Below are 26,451 nucleotides of genomic sequence, written 5' to 3'. Positions count from 1 at the left end.
TGCTGCAGCAAATACTTCCCATCAGGGGATTTCCTGGGGTGTCCCCAAAGGAGGGAGTTAGGGAAGGGGTGCTTATAGGGTTGTGAGGGCTGGAGTTAGTCAAAGGATGGTCTTTGGCAGAGATCGGTCAGAATTTGCAAAGCAAGGAGCTGCTGGAACAGTCAGCGATCCTATGTTGAGAACACAGGAGTCCTCGTGGAGTGTTACTATGAGATCAGTTTGGTTGTGGTCTTCTCTTGGACCATGTGGGTCTAAACACACAAGTGTTTACAGGCGTGAGCTTAACTAGTCTGAGATGGACATCACGGCATCGTCAGGCACTGTTACCTGTTTTGGAAGTCAGGGTATATTTTGCAAATTGTGTTCCCAGTTTCAATTCTCAGTCCTACCCCCATCTCACATTCCCCAACCACCAGGCTGCCAGTGGATCATTTTCTTCTCATCACTGCACAGGTGAGGGTCTGGACCCCAGCCCCGATTCCTGCCTCTGCTGCCAGCTCTGGACACCAGGGGGCGGCAGGGCATCATCCAGGAACTCGGGACCCACAGTAGTAGACTAAGCAGCCAGGGATGGGAGTTGAGCCAGCACCCATAATGAAGGAATAGGTATGAAGTTTTGAACTGTCCTGTTTGCTTCTCTTTGCTCCCAGGAATTCTGGAATCAGAGAGCAAAAAGGGGAGGAAAAATAGGGAGTGAGGAGGGAGAGAAACTGAAGGAAAGGAAGGAAGAATGGGAACGGAGGAAAGGAAAGGGCTGGCAGTTCGATCCTCTCCCCACTCCCATCTTTTCCTGCCATCCAAGCCCATCTGCTTCCATCTCCTAGTCTTAGTCTGACCTCCTGGCATCCCCTCCTGATCCCTCTCTTCCTTCTACAGGCTGGCCACCCACCTGTGGCCCTTTTGTCTCCAGGTATCTGTGTGGTCACTGCCAGGACTGCCCCTCCCCTCACACACACTCACACAGGCTGTGTGGTGACTTTTAATTTCCTCCCCCACATTTTGCAATTGCTTTGGTCACAAAGGCTGACTAACAGTTTAATCCCACAATGAGGTGGGATTTTTCATGTGGCTGCTGATTTGGAATTTGGCTTTGGGACATAAATCTGAGGACACACAGAGGGTAAAATACCCACTTTCTAAAGAAATCTGAAAACCATTGAGGTCAGACACCTTCTCAGAGTTTATTACCCTAGCCCTCTACCATCCTCCACTCTGACTCTACAAGCTGAACATCTGACATCTCTGCAGTTGTGAGTTCCCAACCTAGTGGGAATGGGGAGAAAGTAGGGAGAGGGGAAAAGGGCTTCCCCACCCCCAAGCCGGGGGAAGGATGTTCTAGGAAAATCACTCAGGGAGGCTGGGGTGTGTCAGTTAAGAGTCTCAGCCGGAAAGATGGGGCATACTCAAACTGGGTAACTTTGGGATAGTTTAATGAAGAGATTCTTTTACAAAAGTGTGAGCTGGTGTTTGGGGGACGCCATGCAGAGGGGCACTGATGCCAGGTTGTCATGGCCAGAGAAGCAAGGACAGTAAGAGAGGGCTGTGGCAGACCTGGGGAGGACCCACCAGTCCCTTTTCTCCTTACCTTGTCCAACACCCAGAGGAGAGGGGCACCCAAAGGAGGGGGAGCAGGGTCCTCCCAGCACTGGGGAAGAGGAGGGAGCAGTAAATTAAATAGAGGATTGGAATTTTAAACTGCAATGAACTTTAGTTGTTAACCAAAAGTGACTCAAAGCTTTGAAGTTTGCCAAATATGTAGTTTATAGAGGGGAAAAAGGAAATTAGACATCATCCGGCAGAGAGCATTGATGGGGGAAAACAGAAAGTTGCATATTTGTGCCTTACTGCATTCTCACTGTTCAGCAACCTGGGAAAGGAGGTACTCTCCTTTTTACAGTTCCATTTTACAGATGAGGAAACTGAGTTTGCCATCACAGAGCTAGTGGTGGCTGAACTGGGCCAGAACCCTGCTCTTCCTGCTTCCGCTTTCCTGGGTACCTCAACCTCTTTCTTTCCCTGAAGCTGCTACTTGGTAACTCTGAGTTCAATGCAAGCTAAAGCCACATTTGGTAAACACAGAACTGAACCGGGAGTTCCAAGCTCAGAGCCCAAGTTATATCCCCTCTCACCCACGTCACTCGGGCTTCTCCCCAGATGCCCACCCCAGGCCTTCCGAGGTGAGCTCTCACTCCCAGGAGGCACAGACTAGTGCAAATGAAGGCAGCTGAGGCACTGAAGAAGTCAGAGATCCTGGCCTCACATCTGGTCTCCATGCTGACCGCTGTGTGACCCTGGGTGAGGCACAGCCCTCCCAGAGCCTCCAGTCCTTCTATGCAGCCAAATAATCCCTGGGGTTGCTGCCAAGAGGCGAAATAAATTCCAACTGGTCGTGTCTCCCAGGGGACTCACGTGCTGTTTCACAGTGGCCTTGAGGAGTAACAGCCCCAGGAAGTGATGCCAAGCTGTGGAGGTGAGAAACAGAGCAGGAAGGCCCAGAGGGTAGGGGCAGGGGAGATATTTTGGGGCAGGCGGATCCCTTGGTCACCACTGGACAATGGTCCAGGGCAGTCACTGTGCTGGAAGTGGAAAATCCTTTTCTGACTCCAAGGGCTGAAAATAGTCTGGGGTGAGCCCCTGGGGACTGGCTGGGTCTGGCTCATTGTTTCTGATTGGGATGGGGCTGAGACTGGACACCTGGCTGAGTGGAAACCCAGACAGAAGCAAACTCTACTAAAGAGGCTTGGGCCACTGTAGAGCGGCTGGACAGAGTCAAGGTCTGTTGCATTTGGGGAAACTGGAAACTGAGGCCCAGAGAGAAAAAGGGATTCACCACATCACATGGTGCATCAGGGCAGAGGAGGATGAGCTTAGCTTCTGGGGCTCATTTCCCCCAACCCTTCACCCCCCACCACAAGCACATATGCCTTGGGAAGGCAAACACATCCCTCACCCTGCAGCCCATCACTCCTGGCCAAGCACAGGAGGCAGAAGCATCAGACATTCAACTGGTTCTACTCCAAGACACTACGTGGTGCCAGTGGAGTCACTTCACCTCTCTGGTCACTTGATGCCCAGGGGAGACCAACTGCCCCACTCTAGTCCTCAGAACTGAGGGCTCAGGGAGTCTTGGGAGTGCCTGGGGAAGCAGCTGTGTCTTTGATGAAAAATCTAGGCAGCTGCTGCCCTGAGGTAGGGAGAATTGGAATGTGGGAGGCAAGGTCTCCAGGCTTTAAAGTGACCCAGAGAAGGCAGGCAGGTGATCTCAGGTCACATGGCAAAAACCACCCATCCATTGCCTGCTGTGGCCCAGCTCCAGGCCAGTCCTCCAGCCCTGAGTCTCTGACTCTTGGTTAAACCAAGGGTGGCTGCAGTATCCTGTGGTGGGCACCACCAGTCAAGGAGAAATGGCTAAGCCTGCTGCCATGGGTGGGTGGGAGCCCTCGAGTCCATAGGGACTGACTCTGGAAGCTTGATATCCAGGACATCCTCCTCGTCCTCCACCCCCTGTCACTTTTCCCTGCTGCTTTTACACTGCCAGGCACCTGGACAAGGTTCTGTAAACCCACACGGGCTTGTGAGCCTGAAAGCCACCCAATGCCAGGCAGGGCAGATGGTGGTCCCACATCTTACCCCAGGATGAAACCGCTCTCTCCTCCTGCACCCCAGGGAAGCCTCAGCCACAGCAGACACCCTGTTGCTCACTGGCCAGACACACTGTCCTTTCCTTCAAATCATTTATCTTAAGGTGGTTACATAGTAAACTGTCAACTTCAGGATGACAGGGTCCAGCTGGTTTGCCTTCGTATTCCCTTGGCACAGTGCTTGGCGTGTAAATGCTTATCATGTGCCAGGCTCTGTTCTAAGTGCTTCATGTGTATTAATTCAGGTCAGCCTCCTAGTACTCCACATGGGAGGTAGTATCTCCTTTTAGAAATGAGAAAATAGAGGTGCTGCAAGATTAGGTGCCTAAAATACCACAGCTGGGGGAAGTGGAGGCAACATTCAGACACAGGTGGTCTGGTCATAGAATTGGTGCTCTTAAACCCAACCTCACTGATGGCCTTTCATCTTGAATCATGTGAAGGGTCGTTTACAAACTCTCCTGCCTTGCAGGGGTTACTAGAGGCATGAGATACTGGAAAGGGAGCTAATCTGGGCATCAGATGGACCAGGATTCAATCTTAACTCACCCATTTACTGCCTGTATAACCTGGAGCAAGTCCTTAACTCTCAGAGCCTGTCCCTTCATCTACTAAATGGGGAGCATCATGTTGATTTCACACAGTAGCAGTGAAGAATAAATAATATAATGGATGTGAGAGGGCCCTGCATGGTACCTGGGATGTGGGCCAGTACCTCAGCTCCCTTCCTCATGTGCCTAACTCTAAACAGATCAGCCCAAATCTGCCATGACAAGAGTGGTGGCAGAGGGGTAGCTTTGGTGGCTTGACCTGGTCTAAGACTCGAGTAACTGTGTCTAGAGGACATGTTGGCCAGGGCCTTTCTGAACCTTGGAGAGTAAGAGTGGGAATGTCTGTGGGATCCCCCCTCCCTCTTGGGCCCAGGGATAATTGCCACTCAAGCAGAGAACCCTATGAGCCAGGGCCCCTGCCCTTGTTGCACAGACCTCACTGAGACCAGTGCTGTAAGCCAGTCAGCAGGCATTTACTCCTCCCATCCTGCTCTCCCTACCATCCCGGCCCCTGGGTTCCTGGCCTCAGCTCCCCAGCTCCTCCTACAAAGTGGGAAGAGCTGGGACAGAGTGGGTGATGGAGGATTCCCACAAAGGCACTAACCTGCACTAAAGGGAACAGAGCAGCTGGGGCAGCCTGAGCCCCTGGCGTACATCCAGGCACCATGCTGACCTGCTGAGTGACCTTGGGCAAGGCCCCGCCCCTCTCTGGCCTTGAGTCTGCAGCTGGGCTGAATAATCCCTGGAGTCCCTGTCAGGGGGTTGTGCCCTTTCACAGTGGCCTTCAGGAATCAACAGCCCCAGGAAGTGATGTCAGGGTGAGGAGGTGGGGAGAGGGCAGGGAGGCCCAGAGAGTAAGAGGAGATATTTTGAGAGCAGGCAGGTCCCTCCACGTCACTGCTGGACAATGGTCTGGGGCTGGGAGGAGTGGAAAATCCTGCTCTTACTTGGGCTGAAAATAGTACCAGGCAGCAGGGTCAGGAAACTCACCCACCAGGTTGGTGGCCCAGGCACTGAGCACTAAGGCCAGATGTCCATACCGAAGGGCCAGGCAGTTTGATTGGGGTCCAGAGGGGCCCTGGGCCTGTCCGTGTTTCTCTTAGGTCTCTGTTCCCCACCCTACTAGTGCCTGCCACAGGATTAGATGGCGAGTAAGCCCCTCCTGTCCCCTAGGTCCTGTGTCCTTAGAAATCTCAGGCTGCTGGTTCAAGGGAGACTTCCTGGTGCTAGGCCATGGTTTGGTCTCCATGTGTTGTGGCCCTCAGTTCTTGGGGTCTTCAGGGCAGCTTCTGGAGGTACCCCTTCTGAAAGGAATGGGACTAGAGAACTTGGGCCCATGGTGGACACAGCCCCATCCCCAAACACAGATGCACAATCAAGAGCCCCAAAAGTCATGATGTATAGCTCTCTGCCTCCGGGTCTGAGCAGGGCTGAGGGTGTCAGAGCTCAGCATTACACTCCTGGCCAGCAGAGGATCTTATCTGGGTAGAGGCTCCTTATAAACTGGGATGGGGTTCAACCTGAGCAGTAGCTAGTAGGAAAGATAGGCTCAGGCCTGCAAGAAAGGTTCAAGGACAGACTATAAGATATCATCACAAAAATACTAACACTAATGTAGACCCTGGCTATGTTATCAGAAGTATAGAACCTAGAATGTGGGGGGTGAGCATTTCACAACTACTTCAGGCAAGTCACCCACATTGCACAATGCAGAGTAATCCTTTGGGTCATGGCTTGTGACAGGTCCCTGTCACATGGGGGCGCTCTGGAGCTAGACTCTCAGTAGAGCAACCTCTGGGGGAGCCGTTTGGGCCAGGCAGAGCAGAAGGGTGGAGAAGTCATAGGAGGTAGGTGGAGGTGGGGTGGGGAAAGAAGGACCTTCTCTCAGGCAGAGTGGGCCCATAAGGCAAGGGCTCTCCCAGAGGGGGAGAAAGTGAGTCCTTATTCTTGAGCTTAAGAATGAGGTCTCTCAGCTTTGCCCTATTCCTGCCCAAAGGCTAGGGCTGGGCCCTGTCCAGATGAACTCCACCAGTCTGCAGAGTGGTTCTGGCTGGACCCAGAACCTGTTCCAGGTGAGACTCATCTCCCCTACACTAAGCCCTGACCCACCCTGAGCACTAACCATATGCCATGTAGTTAGGTTTTCCCAGGAGACAAAGGGCTGGACAGGAAGGGGAGTGTCTCCCTCCCACACTCATCCCCAGTGCAAAGGAAACCTCATGCTCAGGACAAGAAGGGAGCCCTGACTTGGCCTCCTTGTGACCCAACCCCAGCCTCATTCCAGCCTTGAACCTGGGTGCCAGCTGCCCAGCTGGCTTCCAATTCTTGCACACCCTGCTCTCCTGCCCCTACATCTTTGCCTTAATGCACCCTGTACCTGGATGTTCTTCTCTGATGAAGTGCTTTCCTCAGACACCCCCTGACTCCAGGAGGCCTTCCCTGATGCCCTGGTCCACAGCCTCAGCCATTCAGCATTATCCAGTGGTGTGCTGGAGAAATTGTAGCTGCTTACAAGAGCCAATTGTTAAATTTTCAGGAATTTTGCAAGGAGGTTGACATCACATTGGTAGTCTGAAACCGGCCATGGTAGGAGTATTTGTACCATGGCAATTGGCAATGCTACAAATAAGGGGTTCTCGTTACTCACCTGAAGAGTTAGTTAAATGGTTTAACATTTATCAGCACATGATTGGTTGCCTCCTTTAAATCCTAAACTGGGGGATCTTGATCTTGTAACCCTATCTGATTCCTCTCTGCACCCAGCAGAGCCAGGTACAAAAGCCAGTTAACTTTAAAGTGGAGGATGACCTGGGGTCTGGAGAGGATAGTCCCGATGTGAACCACCACTGAGGCCCCTAAGTGGGAAGGCAGGTGGCAGAAGAGAACAGGTTGGAGAAAGGACACTGGTGTGGATGGCAAGAGTTTCCCAGGCTGTATCCCCGTCCTCCAACTACACAACAGGGCCTGGCTCAGCATGTGATAACAACTTTAGTAGAAGTCATAGTCTCAGATTAGCTCCCAGCCTCCAGATGGGTTTATGACATAAATTCCCAAACATTCAGCCCTTGGGCTGGGGGACTCCGCAGACCTGAGACCATGGTGGCACTCAGACCACCTTGACCCACTGTGGGAACCTCTTGCTCAGCCCTGACTCCTTACCAGGGTCCTCTGGTCAACGTGTGGCCCCACGCCTCCCAGAGAGCTGAGGCTCAGGCTTGGCTGAGTGACCTCGGTAAGTTACTTGCCTCCCTGGGCCTGTTTCTCTACTTGGCTTGATTGCCTGGGCTCCAGCCTAGGTACCTTGGCAGGCACAGCCAGGTATTTATGTGGGAGTCAGACCAGGGGCAGCACTGGCCCTGAACCCTTGCCTTTCTTAAAACCTTATTCCCCAGTTCACACATACAAATGGTGCCTGGCACTGTGGGGACTTTTGAGCTCCCTGGACCACAAAGAACAAACCGAGCCCATGCCAAATGACACAGCACTGGACTTGTGGCTCCCTTGACCTTCCGGCCTGAGTCACTGATGGTCCATATCTGGGGAGACTGTCCCCTTTGAATAAGTCTTAGTTCCTACACCCCAGTATAAATTTGTGCAGGTCTGAAGGGTTCAGGTCCTACAGCTGGATGTCCTTAGTATTTTCACCACCGGCTGGTGTGGACTCTGTCTGCCTAGAGTCCTCACTCCTGGCCAAGTCTCCTGTCCTCTTAGTGTCAGTTCTGTCGGACCTGCGCAGACCCAGCCTGCGGCGAACCTGGATGGGAGGAATGGGGTCTGTGGGTGGCTTGGCGTCCCGGGCAAAGCGCACAAGCCTCTGCCCAGCCAGGAAGTAGAGCACAGGGTCCAGGCAACTGTTGGCACTGGCCAGAGGCCGGGTGATCTTGTAAGCCATATTGATGGCGTTGAGGGTGTGGCAGCTGAGGTCCAGCGTGCGGAAGGAGTAGTAGAGGGTGCGGGTGACATGGAAAGGCAGGAAGCAGAGGACGAAGACAGCCAGCACCACGGCGATGGTGCGCACTGACTTGCGTTTGGCCCGTGGCAAGCCTCCCATGGTCCCATAGGCTGGCTTCAGCAGCCGCCGAGCCATGAGCACATAACAAACGAGGATGACAGCAAAGGGCACCACAAAGAGCAGGCTCAGCATGACGGAGCTGTAGGCCACGAAGTGGCTGAAGAGTTGGGGTGCTGAAGTGTCGTGGCAGGTAACGCGGCCGCCACGTGCACTGGTGGTGACAAAGTACAGCACTGGGGCCTGGCAGGTCAGCACCAGGACCCACACGGCAGCTGCTACCCGGCGGGCATAGCTGGCCCGGCCCCAGCGCAGCGAGTGCAGTGGACGCAAGATGCCCAGGCAGCGGTGCACGCTGATGCAGGTGAGGAAGAGGATGCTGCAGTAGAGGTTGGTGTAGAAGAGGAAGCGCACCAGCTTGCAGAGCACCGTGCTGAAGGGCCAGTGGTCTCCGCGGGCGTAGTAATAGACCAGCAGGGGCAGGGAGGCCGCATACAGCATATCCGACACAGCCAGGTGGAACATGTATGTGGTGGAGGCGTTCCAGGTCTTGAGGCGGCACAGGAAGATGTAGAGCGCCGCGGAGTTCAGACACAGCCCAAATACGCACACCAGGCCATAGGACACAGGCAGCAGCACGTACTTGAAGTTCTCATTGAAGCGGCACTTGTAGCCCAGCTCATCCCCATCCCAGGTGCCATTGATGGTGTCATTCCAGAGGCCCAGGCCTGTGGCCATCGCCCTGAAGGGAAGGGGGTGGCAGGGAGAACAGCCATCAGGGTCATGGCCGGGGCCCAGCAGGAACACCTGACACACCCACCTGAACAGGGCCATGAGGGACACCAGGTGCCCATAGACTCCCTTGGTTAAGATCTGCCCAAACTGCATTCAAGGCGTCTGCTCCATCTGACCTGCCTCTCTCCCTGGACCCAGGACATCAGAACCCTGGAACCTTAAGAATGCATGAGATCCATGAATGTCAGGATCATATAATTCTCACATTTTAGAACAGAGGTGGGCAAACTACCTGCTGAGGGCCAAATCCAGCTCACCAGTCTGTTTTTGTAAATAAAGCTTTATTGGAACACAGCCATGCCCATCTGTTTATGTAGTGTTAGTAGTTATGACAAAGACCATATGTTCCTCCAAGCCTAAAACACTTACCATCTGGCCTTTAGAAAGTTTGGCGACTCTTTGAGACTCTCAAGGACAGAGTTCTAGACTATGACTGTGAGCTCTAGAATCCGAGGATCTGGGGCTCTCAGAGGGGAACCATCTCAGATTCATGCAAAGGGGCTTTCAAGGCTGACTGGGTCCACCTCACACCCAGTGCTCATTGCCTGTTTCTGGCCAGTGGGCAGCCCATACCTCCCTGGAGGCATTAGGAAGTTCTTTCTTTTGGCTCATCTTTCCAATCTCTGGGAGGCTCCGGCTCTGTGCCTGGTATTTTGGTATTTGAAGGAGTATTTCCAGGGGTCTCCCTCGTCAGTCATTCATTCACCTCTCAGCAAATATTTTTTAGGCACTCCTATTTTCTGGCACTTTCTGCATCTGTGAACAGAAGTCCTGCTCCCTGGCCTATGAGGCTACCAGATGGGATAGTGACCTTCCTGAAGATTCCAGGTAAGTCTAGGGTGGAGGTGGGAGTAAGGGCGGAGGGGAACTTCTGCTGTGGGGCAAATTCAGCCTCCTCCAGGCCCGCCCAGCTTCTTCACACATCATCACTACCTTGACCTTCTCCGAACTTGTCAGTGGTGGGCATGTAACACACCCAAAGGGCCTGACTGCCCAGAGAGTGAGCACCTGGAGTCAGGACATCACCTTCCTCCTCTCCCCACCCCCTACAACATCACCACTTAAGGCTCTCTTTCAGCTGAGAGGCAGGGGGCAGATATCGCAGTCTGGAGGGCAAAGATTTGCCCAAAGGTCCCAGAAAGCAGGCTGGAAATCATAGTGGGAGTCCCAGATGGGCAGGTTTGGGACAAATACAAAGAATAACTTTCTAACAGTGTGAAGGGGCAGAGGGAGCTGACATTTTTCAAACCCCACTACTATGTGTGCTGTATCAATGTTACTTCATTCCATCCTTACAACATGCTTCTGGAAGCCAGGCTATTTACCCAGATTTCTGATAAGGAAGTTGAGATACAGATCATTCAAGTAATTTGGCCCAGGTCATGAGCTGGGGATGGGTTGCAATTCCTGTCTAGGTCCATCCCACAATAGAAGGCGCTGTAGGAGGACGTGGTGAACTCCCTGCTTATTGGGGTGTGTATACAGCTCTCCAGCAAAGTCTGCAAAGGGCTCGTGCCCTGTGTGCAGGGGTGTGTCTGGGAGGACAGAGAGGGCAGATGACGTGTGAGTCCTCCTTATCCTGAAAATCTAGGGCTGTACAATCCCCTTCATTTTGGAACCTGGGGTCCTGAGAGGCTGGGACTCGGATTCTGAGGGGCCTGTGACATCCACTCCCTTAGATTCTGAGCTTCCCACCCAGCCTGGCCTCCCAGAAGTAGCTCAGAGTCCATGAGATTGAGATTAGGGGGACTTCCCTAGCTCCTGCTGTCAGCAAAAATGCAACCAGGAGGCAGGGAGCCTGTACCTGTGAACTCCCTCCCATGGATACAGGTTCCTCCCCAAGAAGCCAGGTCAGATCCAGGGTGAGGATGCAGGTAAGGGGGTAACTCTGGCAGGACCAAGCTGCTGGGACCCCTCTCGCCTGGATCCAGAGGACTCAGGACTCACCATTAAAGCATTTCCTGCATCTGGCCCCTGCTCCCTGCTCCCTGCTCCCCAGTGTTGTCACTGTCCTTGCTGCTGGAGTCACTGCATCAGCCTCCCTGTCTCCAGCCTCAGGCCCCCCAGTCCAGAGGGGTCTTTGGAAAAGACAAATTCATTCCCCTGCTTGAAACCCTCTGTGGTTCTTGTCTGCTCTCAGGAAAAAACCCAGTTCCTCCGTCTGGTACCAGAGGTTTTCATAATCCAGCCTCTGTCACCAGCCCCACTCCTTGTGACCTGCAAGTTCCCTGAATGCATCCAGCACATTTCCTCTCCCAGCCTTAGTTCATGTTGCTCCTTCAACCTGGAATCCATTCAAGACCCTCATCTCTTCACCTTTTGAAATTATAACTCTTTATCGTTCAGTGCAGCCAACTCCAGTGATTCAGAAGAACCTGGCTTCTGGAGCCAGACTACCTTTGTTCCTTCAGATGCAAAAATGAGGTGATTAATAGAACCTACTATTAATAGGGAGGAATTTGTGTAAAATGTTTGGAGTTGTGCCTGCCACACATGTAGGTACATTCTAGTGCTATGTGCTTCAAGGTTCTGCTCAGACACAGCCTTTTCCTGAAATCTTTGGGATGCTCTCTCAGGGCTTTGGTGGAGGAGTGACAGAGGTCCTCGCTGGAGGCTGTGGAGTCGGTGTGTGTGGTGGGCCAGGGGAGTAACACCAAGGCCCAAGCTGGGGCCAGGCCTGGGGACCTCCTGAGGGGAGAGATCTGAGAGCTGTTTAGGAAGGAGGCTGGAGAGACTGGCCCAGAGTGAGTCTGGGTGGAGGAGGGGCCGGGATGCCTCAGGCTCAGGGGTCGGGAAGAGGGGAGGGAGCAGGTGGGAGAGAGGGGGAATTCACTGTCAGAAAAGGTAAGTGTGGGGTGCCCAGAAGGGATGTTGTGGCATGTAGGGATGGGGTAAGGCTGGGACCATCAGGTCTGGCACTTTGGGAGGTGGGCAGAGTTGTTGGCTCACAGAAGCTGCAGGAGGCCCAGGTGTGAGACTGAGGAGCTGTTTGGGGTCAGGGAGTGGCAACCTTCCCCCTGGGGACATGGGCTTGGGGTACCCAGCTCTGCAGCAGAGCCCCAAGTGACATCAGGTATTTCCTGCCTCCGGAGGCTCAGACCTCTCATGGGCTGAATCCCCTAGCCTTGTAGAACTGTGGCCCTAAAACTTACCCCACAGGGTGCTCTGCCCCACTGGGGACAGGGAGGGTGGCCCCCTTCATACTCCATGCTCAGGGCACACACACCCAGTCCCGGCTCCACACCCCGGCTCTGCTCAGGCCCTGGGGCTGAGGCCTGGAGGATCTCTTCTCAGAGTCAGGGTCAGGGCCCTCATCTTCCTTTCATAGTCAACATCTCATTGCTCTACACAAAGAGTTTCTAGCTAATTACTAACTCATGGTAGAATCTCTGACACTGCTGAGAAGGGTGGAAACTCCCCTAAATCTCTCATGAACCAAGGGAGCTGCCCTTTCTACCTGTTTTAAGACATCCTGGCCTCCACCTTCCCAGGCCAGCTGGGGACTCTATTACCGTGGCCCCCAGCCAGACTGACCCTACCGGCCCTCTTTCTCCACAGGCTGGCCCACCAACTTGTGAGTACATCTTTCCTGACTTCCCCCTCAAACCTCTGGCTCTTGCTTATAGAGACAGCCAAGTCCCCGTCCCTTTTCCTCGGCCCTCTCCACTGCCTCTCCTGACCCTAGATGTCCTTGGGGCCTCATCCTTAACTCCCCAGAGACCAGCTCCCACCAAACTTTATCCAACTCCACTCACCAGCCCCTTGTGCCTGGTTCTGGCTGGCCCTGCCCTGAAGAGCTCCTCATCTGGAGGGAGATGTGAGCCATGCAAGTGCCCTGACAGGCTTCCCAGCCTTTGTTCTTTCAGTCTGGAAAGCCTTTCCAGACCAACCCACACTGCACTCCATCCTGCCCATCCCTCAAGGCTCTTCTCAAATGTCATCTCATCTCTGGAGCTCCCCTCCTCCAGCCTAACCTCCCAGGGCATTCCATTGTCCTTCCACCCCTCTACCCCAACACATTCCAGGTGCTCCTAGAGGACTAGGTCCATCTAATTCCCTTCCCTGTCCCTATCATCCAGCAAGAGGCCTGAGCCAAAGCAGGTGTGATGTGAGTGAGAGAATGAATGAATGAGTGAATGAAGCAAGCACAAGAGGCTATGGGAGCCCAGAGGAGGCTGAGCTTTATGATAAAGGTTCTCCTTCCCTTATTTCTCTGATGGCCTTTTGGAGAACAATGATGTTTAAAGTTTCCTCATTTGCTGACCCTAGGTGACCAAGGATCACACCAGCCCTCCAGGGGTCCAGCTGGCCTGAGGTCTGCTCCTTCCCTAAGCAGGCCCTGGACCATCTCTCTTTCAAGAGCCCTGCCCTTCTCTGGACAGATCAGGGAAATGCCAGAGGGAGGGGAACTGGACCCGAGCATTCTGAAGCCGGGTCATCTGTCTGAGCCACATTGCTTTGTCTCACCCATCTCTGGCTCAGGTTGTGGGTCAGTTTGGATCAGGAGCTCCTGATCCTGGACCACCACCACCCTTCACTTTGTAGGGGCCAAGCCTGGGCTGGGCAGCTACTCTGCAGCATGATCATTTCATCCCTCTCCTCACTCCTTGGCAGATACTGCCATAGCGGTTAAGCTATTTGTTCAAGATCACACTGTTGAGAATTGGAAAAACTGGGCTTGGCACCCAGGACTGTCTGGCTTGGAAACTAGAATTCATCACAGCCTGGGATGAGAAGGGCATGGATCCCCTTGATCTACCCCCAGTTCAGCATATACACATGTGTCAATGTGCCTGCCCCAGCCTCCCAGCCAGTGGACCCCTTCCTCATACACTCATACCTGACCAGCCCCTGCTCTCACTGTTGGGATGCTCAGCGTTGGCTCAGGTTCCTCACTCATGAATGCACACGCCAGGACAGGGCTGCAGGGAACTCTGTGGGAAACAAGAAAAACAGGTCCCCCGGCCTGGGCCTCGCCCAGCTTCCAGCATTTCTCAGAGCAGGCAGTGCCGTGGGCTCCTAAGACAGGGAGGTGGAGACAGCATGGGCTCTGGGTCACAGGAAGTCAGTCAGGCTGAGCCCTCTACAGGCTGCCTCATTTGCTCCAAGCTTGGCCTGAAAGAGGCAGAGAGGTGACCTAGTGTACTCATCTCAGTAGGCAGGAGTGCCCTTTCCCCAACCACACCCACTAGCCGTCCACCCTCAGCTCACATGTTCCAGGGATGGTTGTTCCCAGCCTAGATCTCCCGGCACCCTCTTTTACAGGAGGGTCGTTCTGCCAGGGAAGTTTCCCCCGACACCCTGCAGAGCTGAGCTGAGCCTCCTGTGCCCTCTCCCTTGGTCCTGGTCTGTGCTTCAGCCCCACGGCAGGAAAGAGTCCTTGTCGAATATACACTCAGCAGTATTTTTGGCCAGCACAGTTTTGCTCAGGCTGGGTCTCCATCTGGAGTACCCCTGTTCCCTGATCCCACCTCTAATCATTCCTCCATAGGTGTTGTAAACACACATGGACACACATAGGCGTGGACACACCCAGACACACAGAGATATATGTAGTCACACTCAGATACACAATACAGACACTCTCTCGTACACACAGTCTTAGACAGTCAGGGTCTGGAAGTGCCTTTAGAAATCACCTGTGCCAAACTCCTATTTGACAGAGGAGGAAACTGAGGCCACAATAAGCCAGGGACAGAACCAAGACCAGAACCCAGGTCTTCTGGATTCTGGCCTTGGTTTCCATCTTGCCTGGGGGCCCACCACACATAGCAGGCACAGGGCTTCAGTTGGGAATGGTGACCTGGTGGAGGAACTGCTCTTTGTGGGCTGGTCCTAGCATCTACCTGAACCTCAGACAAATCTCAGAGGAAAAAATATCCCCTTCCTTTATCTACGGGTTTCATTTCCCTACAGTAGGGGAGTGGGGTCTGAGAAAGCTGAGGCCAGCCCCCAAGCTGAAAGTACAATGCAAGCATTGGGGAATGTGGGGAGAGGAGATGGATGGCTGCAGGAATAGGGTGGCGGAGGGGCATCGGGAAAGACTGGACCACCATTTCCCAATGCACCTTGTCCCAGGAGTCTCAGGCCGACGTGGACCAGTGGGCTAGTAGCTATTTGCCAGTCTGCTCTAGAGTCTAGTGACAAGGTTCTACCCAGGGTCACACCCAATCTTCTCCTCCTTAGGAGTTGCTTTCACTCAAAAGCCTAAGGTGGAACAAGACACTCTCAAAGCCACACGCCCATTTCTGAAAAGAGCCTCAACCACCCATCTTTCCAGGCTTCAAAGCTCCAATATATCCTTGACAATCCCTTTCCCACTCATGTGAAATCATCACTCACCAAGCCCAGTTATTGTAACCAATGCAGACGCGCCCCCCCCCCCCCCCCCGCGCCGGTGCCTCAGCCTGCGTTTCTCCTCCAGACCATTGCACAGCCTACTTACTGGTCTCCTTGCCTCCGCTCCTATCCCTCCTGGCCCTGGCTGATCTGGTCCCCGCTACCCCTCCACACTGCCCTCCCTCTTTGCCTCCACCTTCATCTTTCTGTCTCCAGCACAGCAAAAGCAGTCCCATGGTCATATCTTTGCTCAAGGACACCCTCCCTATCTTCTAACAGCTATATCACAAGAGTTGAGGGCTTTCTCTGTGCCAAGTTCCATGTTAGGTGTCTCCATCGACCTCTTCTCATTTAATCCTGAGAAGCTCAGAGAGGCTAAGTGACCTCTCCAGGGTCACAAGGCTAGCAAATGGCAGAGCAGCCTTGATCTGTCTGACTTTAGGAGCTGTGCCCCTGACTGTAAACAGATAGGGGAGGGAGTCCCTGGAGAAAGAGAATCAGGCATGGCTTTCTTGACATAAGAGAAGTCATTTTAGGCCTAGCATGTAAGCCTGACCACAATGCTTGCCCTTGAACAGGTCTCAGCAATTAATGATCTTAAGGGCAAGACAAGTAGCAATAGCAAATAATAAATCAGTTGAAAAGACTCCCAGTTCTATTTCGATGGTAAAGATTAGCCTGAAGCGCTCAACCACCAGATCAACTGGAACCTAAGGAATGATGATGTTGACATTTTCTGATCCTAGAAACTTCAATCAACTAAAGCTTGGACTTTGTCAACATTTACCCCAATTCTATGCTGAATTCTCTGCTCAAACACCTTCATGAATATGTATGTACCCTTAGCTGAAAACTTCCCCAAGTTTGCTGTTCAGGGAGAAACGGCTTTGGGAAAAATTTCCGGTGTTCTCCTTAACCACTGCAAGTAATAAATCCTTCCTTCTCCCACTCTTTGGCTTGGTTGTATTTTTGGCTCCACACCCACCAAGAGGCGAACACTGTTTTTGGGTAACATGACTACTACTTCATACCCTACAAAGCCCATATCATCCCCTCCAAGAAGCTCCCTGACCAGCCCTCTTTGAGCCCCACAGCTCTGCCTGTCTGATTAGTTCCCTGCCAGAGGGGAATGCCCTACTGGCAGGGCCCAAGATGTGCTCTTCCTGGTGCTTCCCCATTGTGAAACAGCCATGATGGTTATTGTCCCCATCTCACAGTTAAAAAAGAAAAGAAAGAAAGAAGGAAAGAAAGAAAGAGAGAGAGAGAGAGAGAGAAAAAGAAAGAAAGGAAAGAAGAAAGAAAGAAAGAAAGAGAAAGAAAGAAAGAAAGAAAGAAAGAAAGAAAGAAAGAAAGAAAGAAAGAAAGGATAGAAAAAAGAAAAAAGAAAAGAAAAGAAAAGAAAGAAAGAAAAAAAAAAACTCCAAGGCCAGAAAGGGTAGTCCAAGATCTCACCCAAGGTCACCAGTAAGCCAAGGTCAGAGCCAAGCCTAGCATACAGACTACCCATCCCCTTGACGGGGCTCTACCTCTAACCCACACAGGGTCTTTCTCCTGTGGCCCCAGGTTAGTGAGCCCAAAGCCAGGAGGAGTGGCTGAGGCAGTTCCCAGGCTGGATGCAGAATTTCCAGGGTGGTTGGACAACATTCCAGGTTCTCCATTAGGGTGGCTCCAGAGTGTACTGCCTGCTTGCCACCCACCTAGCGGGCCCTGTCCAGCCTGGCAGGGGAAAGTAACCTGTCACCATTCTGGGAACTCCTGCTGCCTGACTCTGCTGGGGGTGGGGTGCTGTGAAAGGAAACAGAGGCCCTGGACCCAGAACACCACGGAGGGGCAGAGGAGGGCACTGGGCGGGTGGGAGATCCCAGTTCTGCCATTCCAGCTCAGTGACCCGAACAAGCCTCAGCTCCACAACGTGACTCTCAATTTTCTTGCAATCTAAGAACAGTACCAGCCTCATAGGTTGTCAAGATAGCTAAAAGAGATGATTTAGACTCATTTTGTGTAATAATTAAAAGAGATGATTTCGATAGGTGGAGAAAGCAGGGAGGATGGGGGTATCTCAGCAAGATAAGAGGGGCAGGAAACCCACAGCTATTATGGGCAGAGTAACAAGGCTGACCACAGCCAGACTGACTACATGTCCAGGTTCCCACACCGAAGGCCATCCTCAGAATGGAGGGCAGCCTAGAGATCCCCAGCAGGACTTAGACCCCACCCTATGCCTTCACTCACTCACCCTTTACAGAGGCTCCCATATCTATGCCTGGCCCTGTGCAGGGCACCTGGGGACTCTGAGATGGGTCAGAACCTTCTGTGACCTCAAGGAGCTCACTATCAAGATTGGGGGTGGAGGGGAAGAGTATTGGGGAAGACCCAGAAATAGGCAATGATAACTTAGGGTGATCAGGGCTGAAGGAAGAAAGAGGGCCCCTAATGGGAATAGGGGTGGTCAAGGAAGGCGTCCTGGATGAGGGGACATCTGCATTTTGGAAGATGGGTGGGAATCAGGCCAGTGAAGAGAGAAGAGGAGCAGAGTGAGCAAAAACTGGGGCAGGAGATCATGTAGTATGTTTGGGGAATAGTCAGTCATCCCTATGGCTTGAGCGGAATAGAGAGGGTTGGGTTGGAGGACAGGAAGAATCTTGAAAGTTACCTTCTGCCCCTCTTCCAAATGTCCCCCATAGGACTGAAGGCCAGTAGGCCCCCAGGCATGACTGGTGTGTTTTCTGTACTATAAACACTAGGGCTGGTCTAGGGAAATAGCTGAGGGGTAATAACCTCAGATGTTATCAGCAGGTGCTGTTGCAGTGCAAAGCTTCTGCAGCATCCTCTGGAGGCCCTGGGTCTCTGTAGCCCCTTCTGGAGCCTATCTCCTCTTGGAAGCCCCCAGGACCTCAGCCTCAGGGGCCACCCGCTGGTGTTGAGCTCAGAGCATCTGAGTATGTGGGTCTCAGGTCAGCCAGGCTGGTCCTCCCCAGTTACAGATCAGGAAACCAAGACTCCTTAAGAAGAATGACCTTATCAAGGTCTGGTGTTCTAATTATTTTCAGTGTGGGGTTAAGCACCCCAGCCCCACTTTGGGGTAGGACTCCAGACCATCTGACCCACCTCTGACACAGCCCAGCCCAGCACAGAGCCACAGAGACACGTTGCTAAACTGAGCCAGTTCAGGAACACAATGCCCTGGACCTCACCCTGACCCATCACACTCAACTGCCTCCAGTCAGACTCAAGAGGCAAGGACCCTGGGTTCAGTTTCCAACTTGGAACCATCCAAGCTGTGCAATCTTGGTCAAGTCAGTTCCCCTCTCTGAGCCTCGGGTTCTTCACTGGTCAAACAGGGCAAATCACTGCTACATAAGACAGCTCATGAGGAATGAGTAAGACAATAGGGCAAGTGGGTACTCCATGGGGCTAGCAAATCATGCACTGTCCTGTAGCGGGGGGCTGCATCTGTTGTTCTTGGCAGAGAAACCCTGAAACACTTCTCAGCAGGGGGCCTTCCCGAGTGACCTACAGGAGGAGCAGGGGTTATGGTCAGAGCAGTCAGGGAAGGCTCCTGAAAGAGGCCTGTGATCAGGTCTGCAGAGAAGCAGGGAGGGTCCAGTTTGGGAGGAAGAGGGGGACCCTAAAATAGAAAAAGGGACACAAATGTAGAACAGGATACAAATGAGTCTGTGATTCTGAGACTGTCCCACTACAGTACTTCCAGGCTTTGGAGTTCATTGGCTCTTACAGTCCAATTCTGAGTCTCTGGTTCTAGAAGTGAATGCTGAATGTTTCTTTAATTCTGTTACTCACTCCTTCTGATAGACTTTGGTTTTGAGATTCTTAGAACGACAGGAGTCTGGACTCTCAGAGTAACACAATCATAAATCACCTTCCCAGAAGCCACAATGTCTCAGCAAACACTTGCCAATGTCCCCATGTGCTGGACCCCAGAGAGACCCTGCAAACTCAGACTCAGATCAGACTTGGTCAGGCCCTTGAGGAGCTCCAGTCTGGATGAGGAGAAAGATACAGACATGGGCCAAGTCCACTTAAATTTTTATGCCATGACCAATGGAAGCCCAGGGGGCGTGGAACCCACAGTAACCCCTAGCTGGCCTGAGGAGGTGGTCAGAGAGAGCTTTCCAGGGGTCATTTGAGCTGGGACTTGACGGATGATTAGGAGTTTGTCAGGTGGACACAAAGGGAGGAGAGCACTGAAGGCAGAAGGAGAAGCATGTGCAAAGGCTCAGTGGGGTGACAGTGTGGGCTATCAAGGGAAGGCCTGGAATATATGAAGCTGGAGTGGAAGGTTAGGTGGCACAGAATGTGTGGGAGCCTCAACCCTAAGGACAATGATAGAACTTAAGCAGGGAAGGACATGGTCAGAGTTGACCTTTGCAGAGATGGTGCCACATAGATGGTGGATAGGAAAGGGGAGTCAGAAGGCAGGGAGGTCGAGGAGACTACACAGACCATGGTCTGGTGGGAAGATCCGGTCCCTTGGCCCTGGATTCCCTGTGAGATGAGAAGTATCCTTGCCAGCCCACAGCCAAGCCATAGCAAGCCTCCTCCTCCCGCAAGCTGGGTCTGAGGAAGCTGGGGCTGAGGAAGCTGGGCGCTCACCAGGAAGCCACAGCAACACCAATATCCTCCTCTGAGGCAGGGGGAGAGGACTGGGCTCCAAGAAGTCTGAAGGAGGCCCTCCTCCCATGCTCCAGGGCCCAGGTAGTATCATTATCACTGCAATGACAGTGACAGGGTACCAGGGTACAGGGCCAAGGAGGAAGCAGCTGCCCAGAAGAGCCTAGGATGCCCACCTTCCCAGCAGGGACTCCAGCTACTCACCGGACCAGACACATCTCAGGCCCAGGAGACGGGGTGACAGAGGAGTGGAAGAACTCCTCTGCTCAAGAGCCAACTGCAGCTCTCCATGGAGTAAGGCCCCCCCCTTCCATCATATGCTCACTTTCACCTGGTCACTCATTTCCCAAACACTCCCTGGCACCCTCTGCCTACCCTGTGTTGGGTGGCGTGGACAGGGAGCGAAAGCGGGCCTGGCCTGGCCTAGTCCTGCAGCTGACCTCCAGGAGGAGTGCAAAGGTCAGGGAAGGCCCCCATAGCCAGCCTCCCCACATCAGGGCTGGACAGCTGGGAGAGGCCTGAAGACACAAAGGAGCCTATAGACCAAAGGTGTGGACCAAGGTGTGGACCAAAGGTGTGGACCAAAAGGTGCACCAGACACACCCACGGAAGGACATTTGGAGAGAGGAAAGATTCACTCTACTCCCTCTCACTCAGATCAGCAGAGGTTTCTCTGGCCCTGTGGCAGCTGGAGTAGGCAATATCTTATCAGCAGCTGGGTAACCAGACCTCAAGCAAGAACTAAAGACATGTTTTCAGGGCAAGATTCAAACTTCCTTCAGCCTGAAAGCTAGAGGACCAGGCCTTACCCAGACGGGGCTTCTGTCTGGAGCGGGGAGGGATAAGCTAGGGCAGGTAGGCAGGAACCCCAGGTTTCACCTCTGCTTTGTGACCTGGGGCAAGATGCTCTCTGAGCCTTTATTTCTTTATCTGCAAAACGAGGACAATAATTCCTCCCTCATAGGGTTGACGGAAGATAAAATAAGGGACATTTATAAAATGTTACTAGTAAGCTATCTCTGCAGAGAGGGAGCAGGGGGAGAAAGGAAGTCAATAGCTAAAGTTCCAGTAACCAGCACGATCGATCCTGTGCTACTGTACTTGTGCTCTAGTATCACCCTGAAAATGCATTTAGGTCTATGAGTATCATATGTCTCCCCTGTGTATGCACTTCACAGCTTACAAAGCCCTTGCCTGGACACTGTCTCAAGAGTCCTCATAGCAATCTTTCATTCAAATACATAAGGATCATCACGCCCAATTTACAGATGGCACAGTTGACACCGAAAGGGGCACAGTGGCTTCTCACAGCCAGGAAAGAAGCCAAATCAAAGCACTCACGGGGTTACTTATGGGGCCTTGGTGATGTTCTCACACTCTCTGAGCTGATCCTTGGAGGATCAAGACTTCTCAGAGCCCTGTGCACCCTGGGCAGGAGAATGACAAGAATGGAGGGGCCATAGCCTCACTCTACAGTCTCAGCTTGGCAGCCATTTGGGAGTGTCACCCACTGTGATCCTCCAACCCTGCTGGCCAGACCCCAGGACAGCCCAAGGCAGGAGGAAGTAGAGAGTAACAAGCCTTTTGTGCCAGGGCCTTCCCCACACATACTCTCAGTTCAGGACTTCGCTTGTTCTGGCCTTCTTTTAGAGGCTGGCAGGGCAGGAACTGCCCCAAGGCCACCCAGCAAGTTGGGGACAGAGCTGGGGTGAGATCAATCTCAAGCTCTAACTGTCCTCAAATTCTTCAGCAAGAGTATCTGAGAACTCAGAGAAGTATCTGGCCAAGGGGGCAAGGGCTCAGAGTTTAAATAATGCCTGGATGTTTCTGGTGTCTATATCACAAATGTCCTGACCTCCCTATACTTAACACTACTCAATTCATTCTCCACAGTGTAGCTGGAGAGATCTTTCTGAAATGCTGCTCTGACCATGAATCTGCCCTGCTCACAAACCTTCCATGGCTCCCTTTTGCCTATAAGCCGAAATCCAAGTTTTTAGCTTGCACACTCTGAGTCCCGTAGTGCCCCAGGACACACTGTTCTAACAATCTGTGCCACCCATTCTGATGACCGGATTCTGGTTTTCCCTTCTTTGTAATGACATGGAGCTGCACTATAAACAGGCTTTCATGGGGGAAGCTGGGGACAGCAGGCAGGAGTTAAAGACTGCTGCTGCTCTCTCAGCTCAGCTTGGCCCTATGTAGGGTTCTGGCAACACCAAAATGAGTAAGACCCAGTTCCTGCCCTCCAGTGGTCTCCAGACCTTGGGAAGGAGAAGAGAGACAGAGACCATAACAGTCTAAGGTGGGACCAGGGCTGTCAGTGTTAGGACTGCAAGAGCCCAGAAGAGGCTCCAACCCAGCTGGGGAATCAAGGAAGGCTTCCCAGAGGAGGGGACATCTGAGCTGGGCCTCAATGCTAGGTAGTTCTCCAACTGAGGAAGATGAGAGTAGGAGGGCATTTCAGGCAGTGAGCATAGACTATGCAATGGTCCAGAGGCAAGAAAATGACTAGTGTGCACAGCAGATTACATGCATTTACTAGAGGGTGAAGAGTTAGGCAGGAGAGGTGTCTGGAGAGGGTGGCAAGGACCAGTTCTCAGAGGCCTTGAGTCCCAGGCTAAGGGATCCAGGCTTGGACCTGTGTAAGTCCCGTGAAAGTTTAGCTCAAGGAGGAGAATGGTTGGGATTTGGATTTCAGGAAGTTTCCTCCAGGCACTGACCCTCCTACCCTCAAGCAGTAAGCCTGCCCAGGAGGACACTGGTGCTAAACATGACCCACACACCAGCTCCTCAACAGCTCTCAAGTTCCACATCATTATTATTCCCCTTTTACATATGAGGTCACTGAGACTCAGAAAAGGGATGTGCCTTGCCCAGGGTCACACTGTGCATGGCAGGATGGAGTATGGATCTCTGGGTCTCCAGAGAGATTTTGAGGGCCCTGTCTGCTCAAAGACTCTCCTTCCCAAACACTCCTACACATAGGTAGCTGAGACTTTATCTGGGCTCCACCCTGGCCCTCAAAAGCTCCTCATTATTCTAGCCTAGACACAAAACAAAGCCGGCACTTCACGCTGTGGGCCCAGGGAAGCTGAGGATGCATGCTGAAAGGAAGAGCCCCCACAGACCCCTGAACAGTCAGTCCTGGTCTGCAGTAGGGTCTGGCCGTTGGGTCTGGGCTCCTGGGGGGACCCTAAGCCTGCTACAGCCTTAGCTGGGGAGAGGAGGGAATACAATGCCTTTCTCCCGACTGACCCTTCCTACAGCAGCCTGCCAGATTAAAAGTCCCCTGACAGAGGCTTAACTGTCCTTCCAGGCCACTGCCCCAGCCCTCCCAATCTTGCCGAAGCCTAGGAGAAGCTGCCACCCAGAGTGCCCCTGGAGGTAGGGGGCTCAGCGGGACTCCAGGTTTGGCCTGTCTCTGGCCATGGTTCCATGCCGCGAGGGCACCCACACCAGAGCACTCAAACAAACAAGTTCCACAGGTTCAGCCACTCAACCCCGCAGGGGCGCACGCACTCAGCCAGTGACACCCAAACTTTCCCAATACGCGAACACACACTCACCAGGGTATCAGTCCACATTCCGCAAGATCGATGCTCCAGTGAAAACTGAGCTCCACCATGGACCCGATGGAACGCTCACACCGGCCCAGAACCGTGCCCCCTCGGCCAGCCTCATGCGCGGCTCTGCCTGCCTGGCGCCGGCTGAATCGCCACCCGCCGCGTTCCCGGGCACGCCCGCCGCCCTTTCTCCGCCTCTGGCCCCTGTAAACTGCCCGCCCTCACCTCGCGGGGCGTTCGTCCGTTCGCCCCGTGGTGCCCGGGCCGCTGCTCCCGGGTGTCCGCGCCCGAGTCCAGCCGCCGCAAGGATCCACGTGCCTGAGAGCCCTGCCCACTCCGCGCAGCTCTCCACCCCTCCGGGTCAGGCCGGGGGCGGGGCAGACTCTGGACAGACCCAGGCATCCTTACCACCACCTCCCGCCCCGACAGACACCCAGCCACCCGCTGGAGGACGCCGCCCAGCGATAGGGCCGCGGGATCAGCATGTCCGCTTCAGGTGCTGCCTTGGGAGGGGCCGGCGGTGACGGTCCTACCGCCTGGGGACCAAGGCCATCGCCCCATCTCCCCCACCCCCGCCTTCCTTACACGGGAGGATGAGAGGTTTTCAAAAGACGCTAAAGCTTTGCAAAGTTTGTCTGGCGCCTGTGTGGCCCCTGCTACAGCCCACCTAGAGACCTTCCTGCGAACCTGCGCCCACTCCTCCCAGAGAGCTTGCGCAAAGCCCTAGCCTCCCATTGCCCTAGGGAGGAAATCCAGGCATTCAGGGTCCTGCCTCTCCAGTTCCGGAGAGGAGGGTGGAGGGAGCCTCCTCTGTGCTTTCTTTGCTTAATCTCATCCAGATTAAGAAATTTCCTGAACAATCCGCTTTTTGGTCTGTCATTTCAAGCTGCTTCCCTTGAGTCGCCTTCTCAGACTACTCCAGCCACAAACATCACTCCCTTCTCTACCCTCAACCCCACTCTGATGGCTCCTGTGGCTAGGGACCCTAAGTCTTTCCCTTTCCTAGACTGTGAGCTCCAGATCAGGGACCAGGTCTATCTGCCTTCTTCCTGCTGTCGTCCCAGAAGTCCCAGGATTTGCCCAATACTTGTTGAATGTGGGAATGGGAGATGAACGAATGCCCCTGTCTGTCATTCTTGTCTAGGTGTCAGGAGTGCAGGTTCTGGCTCAGCTTAATCATTGACTCTGGAAAACCCTGACCCAGTTCCAGTCCCTCTCAGGGCCTACTTTTCTGTGAAATAGAGACAATCACACTCACCCTCCTGCCACCAGTATCCTTCCATGTGGGGCTTTGGACAGTCAGTGTCTGAGCGAGTGCACAGGTGACCTGTTTCTGTGGCCAAGGAGCTTGCCCAGAACCCTGGGACCTTGGGTCCTGCTGGGCTCCACATCAGCTGACTGGAGCCTGGCTGCAGGCTTGCAGCAGGGTGGACACACAGCCCTGTGTGGCTGAGCCACCCCTGCAGTGCCCCAGGAACCTTCACCCAGGAAACACAAAGGCTCCTTGTCCAGCCTCCTCCACTTACTCTCCAAGTTGATCCATGCAGCTTCTGGGGAGCTGGGGATCCCTATGGCCCTTACTTATGGAGCCCAGGCCTTGGAGTCTCTGCAGGGAAGTCCTCCTGAACATTGGAGGCCCCAGCCAACCCCCTTCTCTCCTCTCCCTTCATATCTTGACTGTAACTGCTGTTTAGGCCCAGAGAAAAAGTTCCTTTGATACCAAGATGAGGACCTAGGGCTCTACCTCAGTCTCCAGCCAGAGGGTGGGCAGCCCAGAGTCTTGTTCCTGCTCCAGTCCAACCCCCTTACTTTACAGAGGAAGAAATTGCATCCCTAAGACACACAGTGTCTGAACTACCACAACAGGTGACTTAGGCCTGAGGCACAGAAGAAAGGGACTTGCCCTTAAAGTTCATGTTGAGTTCATGTTCTATTCTTGCCTCACCTCCTGTGATGCTTCTCTGAGTCTGTTTCCCTTCTGCAAAATGGCAGTAATGATCCCTTTCTCACTGGCCGTCTAAGGTTCTTTTTTCAAGGTTTTGCCTACCATCCCAAGCAGCTAAGGTTCAAAAGGTTAGTACTCCCCTCTGATGAGGGGCTAGGTCTCCTGACATCTCCCCCTGGCACTCTCATCACTAAGCTTAAAGATCACCAAGTCCAGCAGGCTCCCCAGCAGAGTCTCCTCTAATCAGGGCAGCCCTAGGAGCCTCCATCTCACTTCAACCTGAGCTCCTTTGCTTTTATATTTGTATTTACTTACATTTCCCGGTATGATTTTGATGAACCATTGATCCAGCCAGGAACTGAGGCCCAGGGAGTCCCACAGCAAGCCCCACACAAGGCCCCATCTGGGTGGGTGGAAGATCATGGAGCCAAGGCAGGCTAGTGGTGGAGGTGCAGGCACATAAGGGTCCCTGTGAGGAGGGGGCACTGTGAGAGGAGGCAAGGAGCAGGGTTCCATTAGCACCAGCAGGTCAGGATGGGGAGGGCAAGACCAGGAGCGCTTCTCCCCAGGCATTAGGATTCTTCCTGCCTCTCTGACCCTGAGGAGGCATTTGGCTCTCTCAAGCCTTCTCATCTTCCCTTTCTGACTTCCCTCATCTCCCCTGAGAAAATCCGCTCTGAGAATCTATGCTGGGGGTGGAGCCCCTGCCCTGGCTCAGGCCTCCTAGTCAGCTGAGACCGGACACCTCCAAGCCCCCCTTCACAGGTTAGGGTGGTATTTCCATGGCCCCTCCCAGCCATCGCCTGCCTCACACCCTTGAGATAATGCCTGGCTCTGCAGCCTGCCACTCCAGGCTCTCCCAACTACCCTCCTCACCTCCTGCCTCTGATCCAGCCAGGCTGCTGTGCTGGGGCCTCACTCGCCTGCTGCCTGGCTCTTGCTGCTCCTCTGCCTGCAATGCCTCTGGATGTTT

The 26,451-nt window shown here is 53.5% G+C and overlaps 1 protein-coding gene across 7 annotated transcripts in view; it reads right to left on the bottom strand.

Annotated features, from left to right (window-relative positions):
- Positions 1-1,736: 1,736 nt before the first annotated feature.
- Positions 1,737-26,451, bottom strand: part of P2RY2 (purinergic receptor P2Y2) — a 38,880-nt gene continuing 14,165 nt past the window's right edge. The window contains exons 1-3 of one of the 7 annotated variants that reach the window (XM_064492686.1): positions 25,794-26,032; positions 13,837-14,111; positions 1,737-8,943 (exon numbers count right to left, since the gene is read on the bottom strand). In XM_064492686.1, coding sequence (XP_064348756.1) covers positions 7,809-8,939 — 1,131 coding nt within the window. In that variant the 5' untranslated portion in view covers positions 8,940-8,943; positions 13,837-14,111; positions 25,794-26,032 and the 3' untranslated portion in view covers positions 1,737-7,808. The other 6 variants (XM_010989236.3, XM_010989227.3, XM_031460296.2 and 3 more) reach the window with 6 other exon arrangements.

The sequence above is a fragment of the Camelus dromedarius genome, chromosome 12, assembly GCF_036321535.1.
Source record: "Camelus dromedarius isolate mCamDro1 chromosome 12, mCamDro1.pat, whole genome shotgun sequence".
Lineage (NCBI taxonomy): Eukaryota > Metazoa > Chordata > Mammalia > Artiodactyla > Camelidae > Camelus > Camelus dromedarius.
The sequence above is the reverse complement of the archived record's forward strand: the minus strand, read 5'-3'. Positions and strand labels throughout refer to the sequence as shown.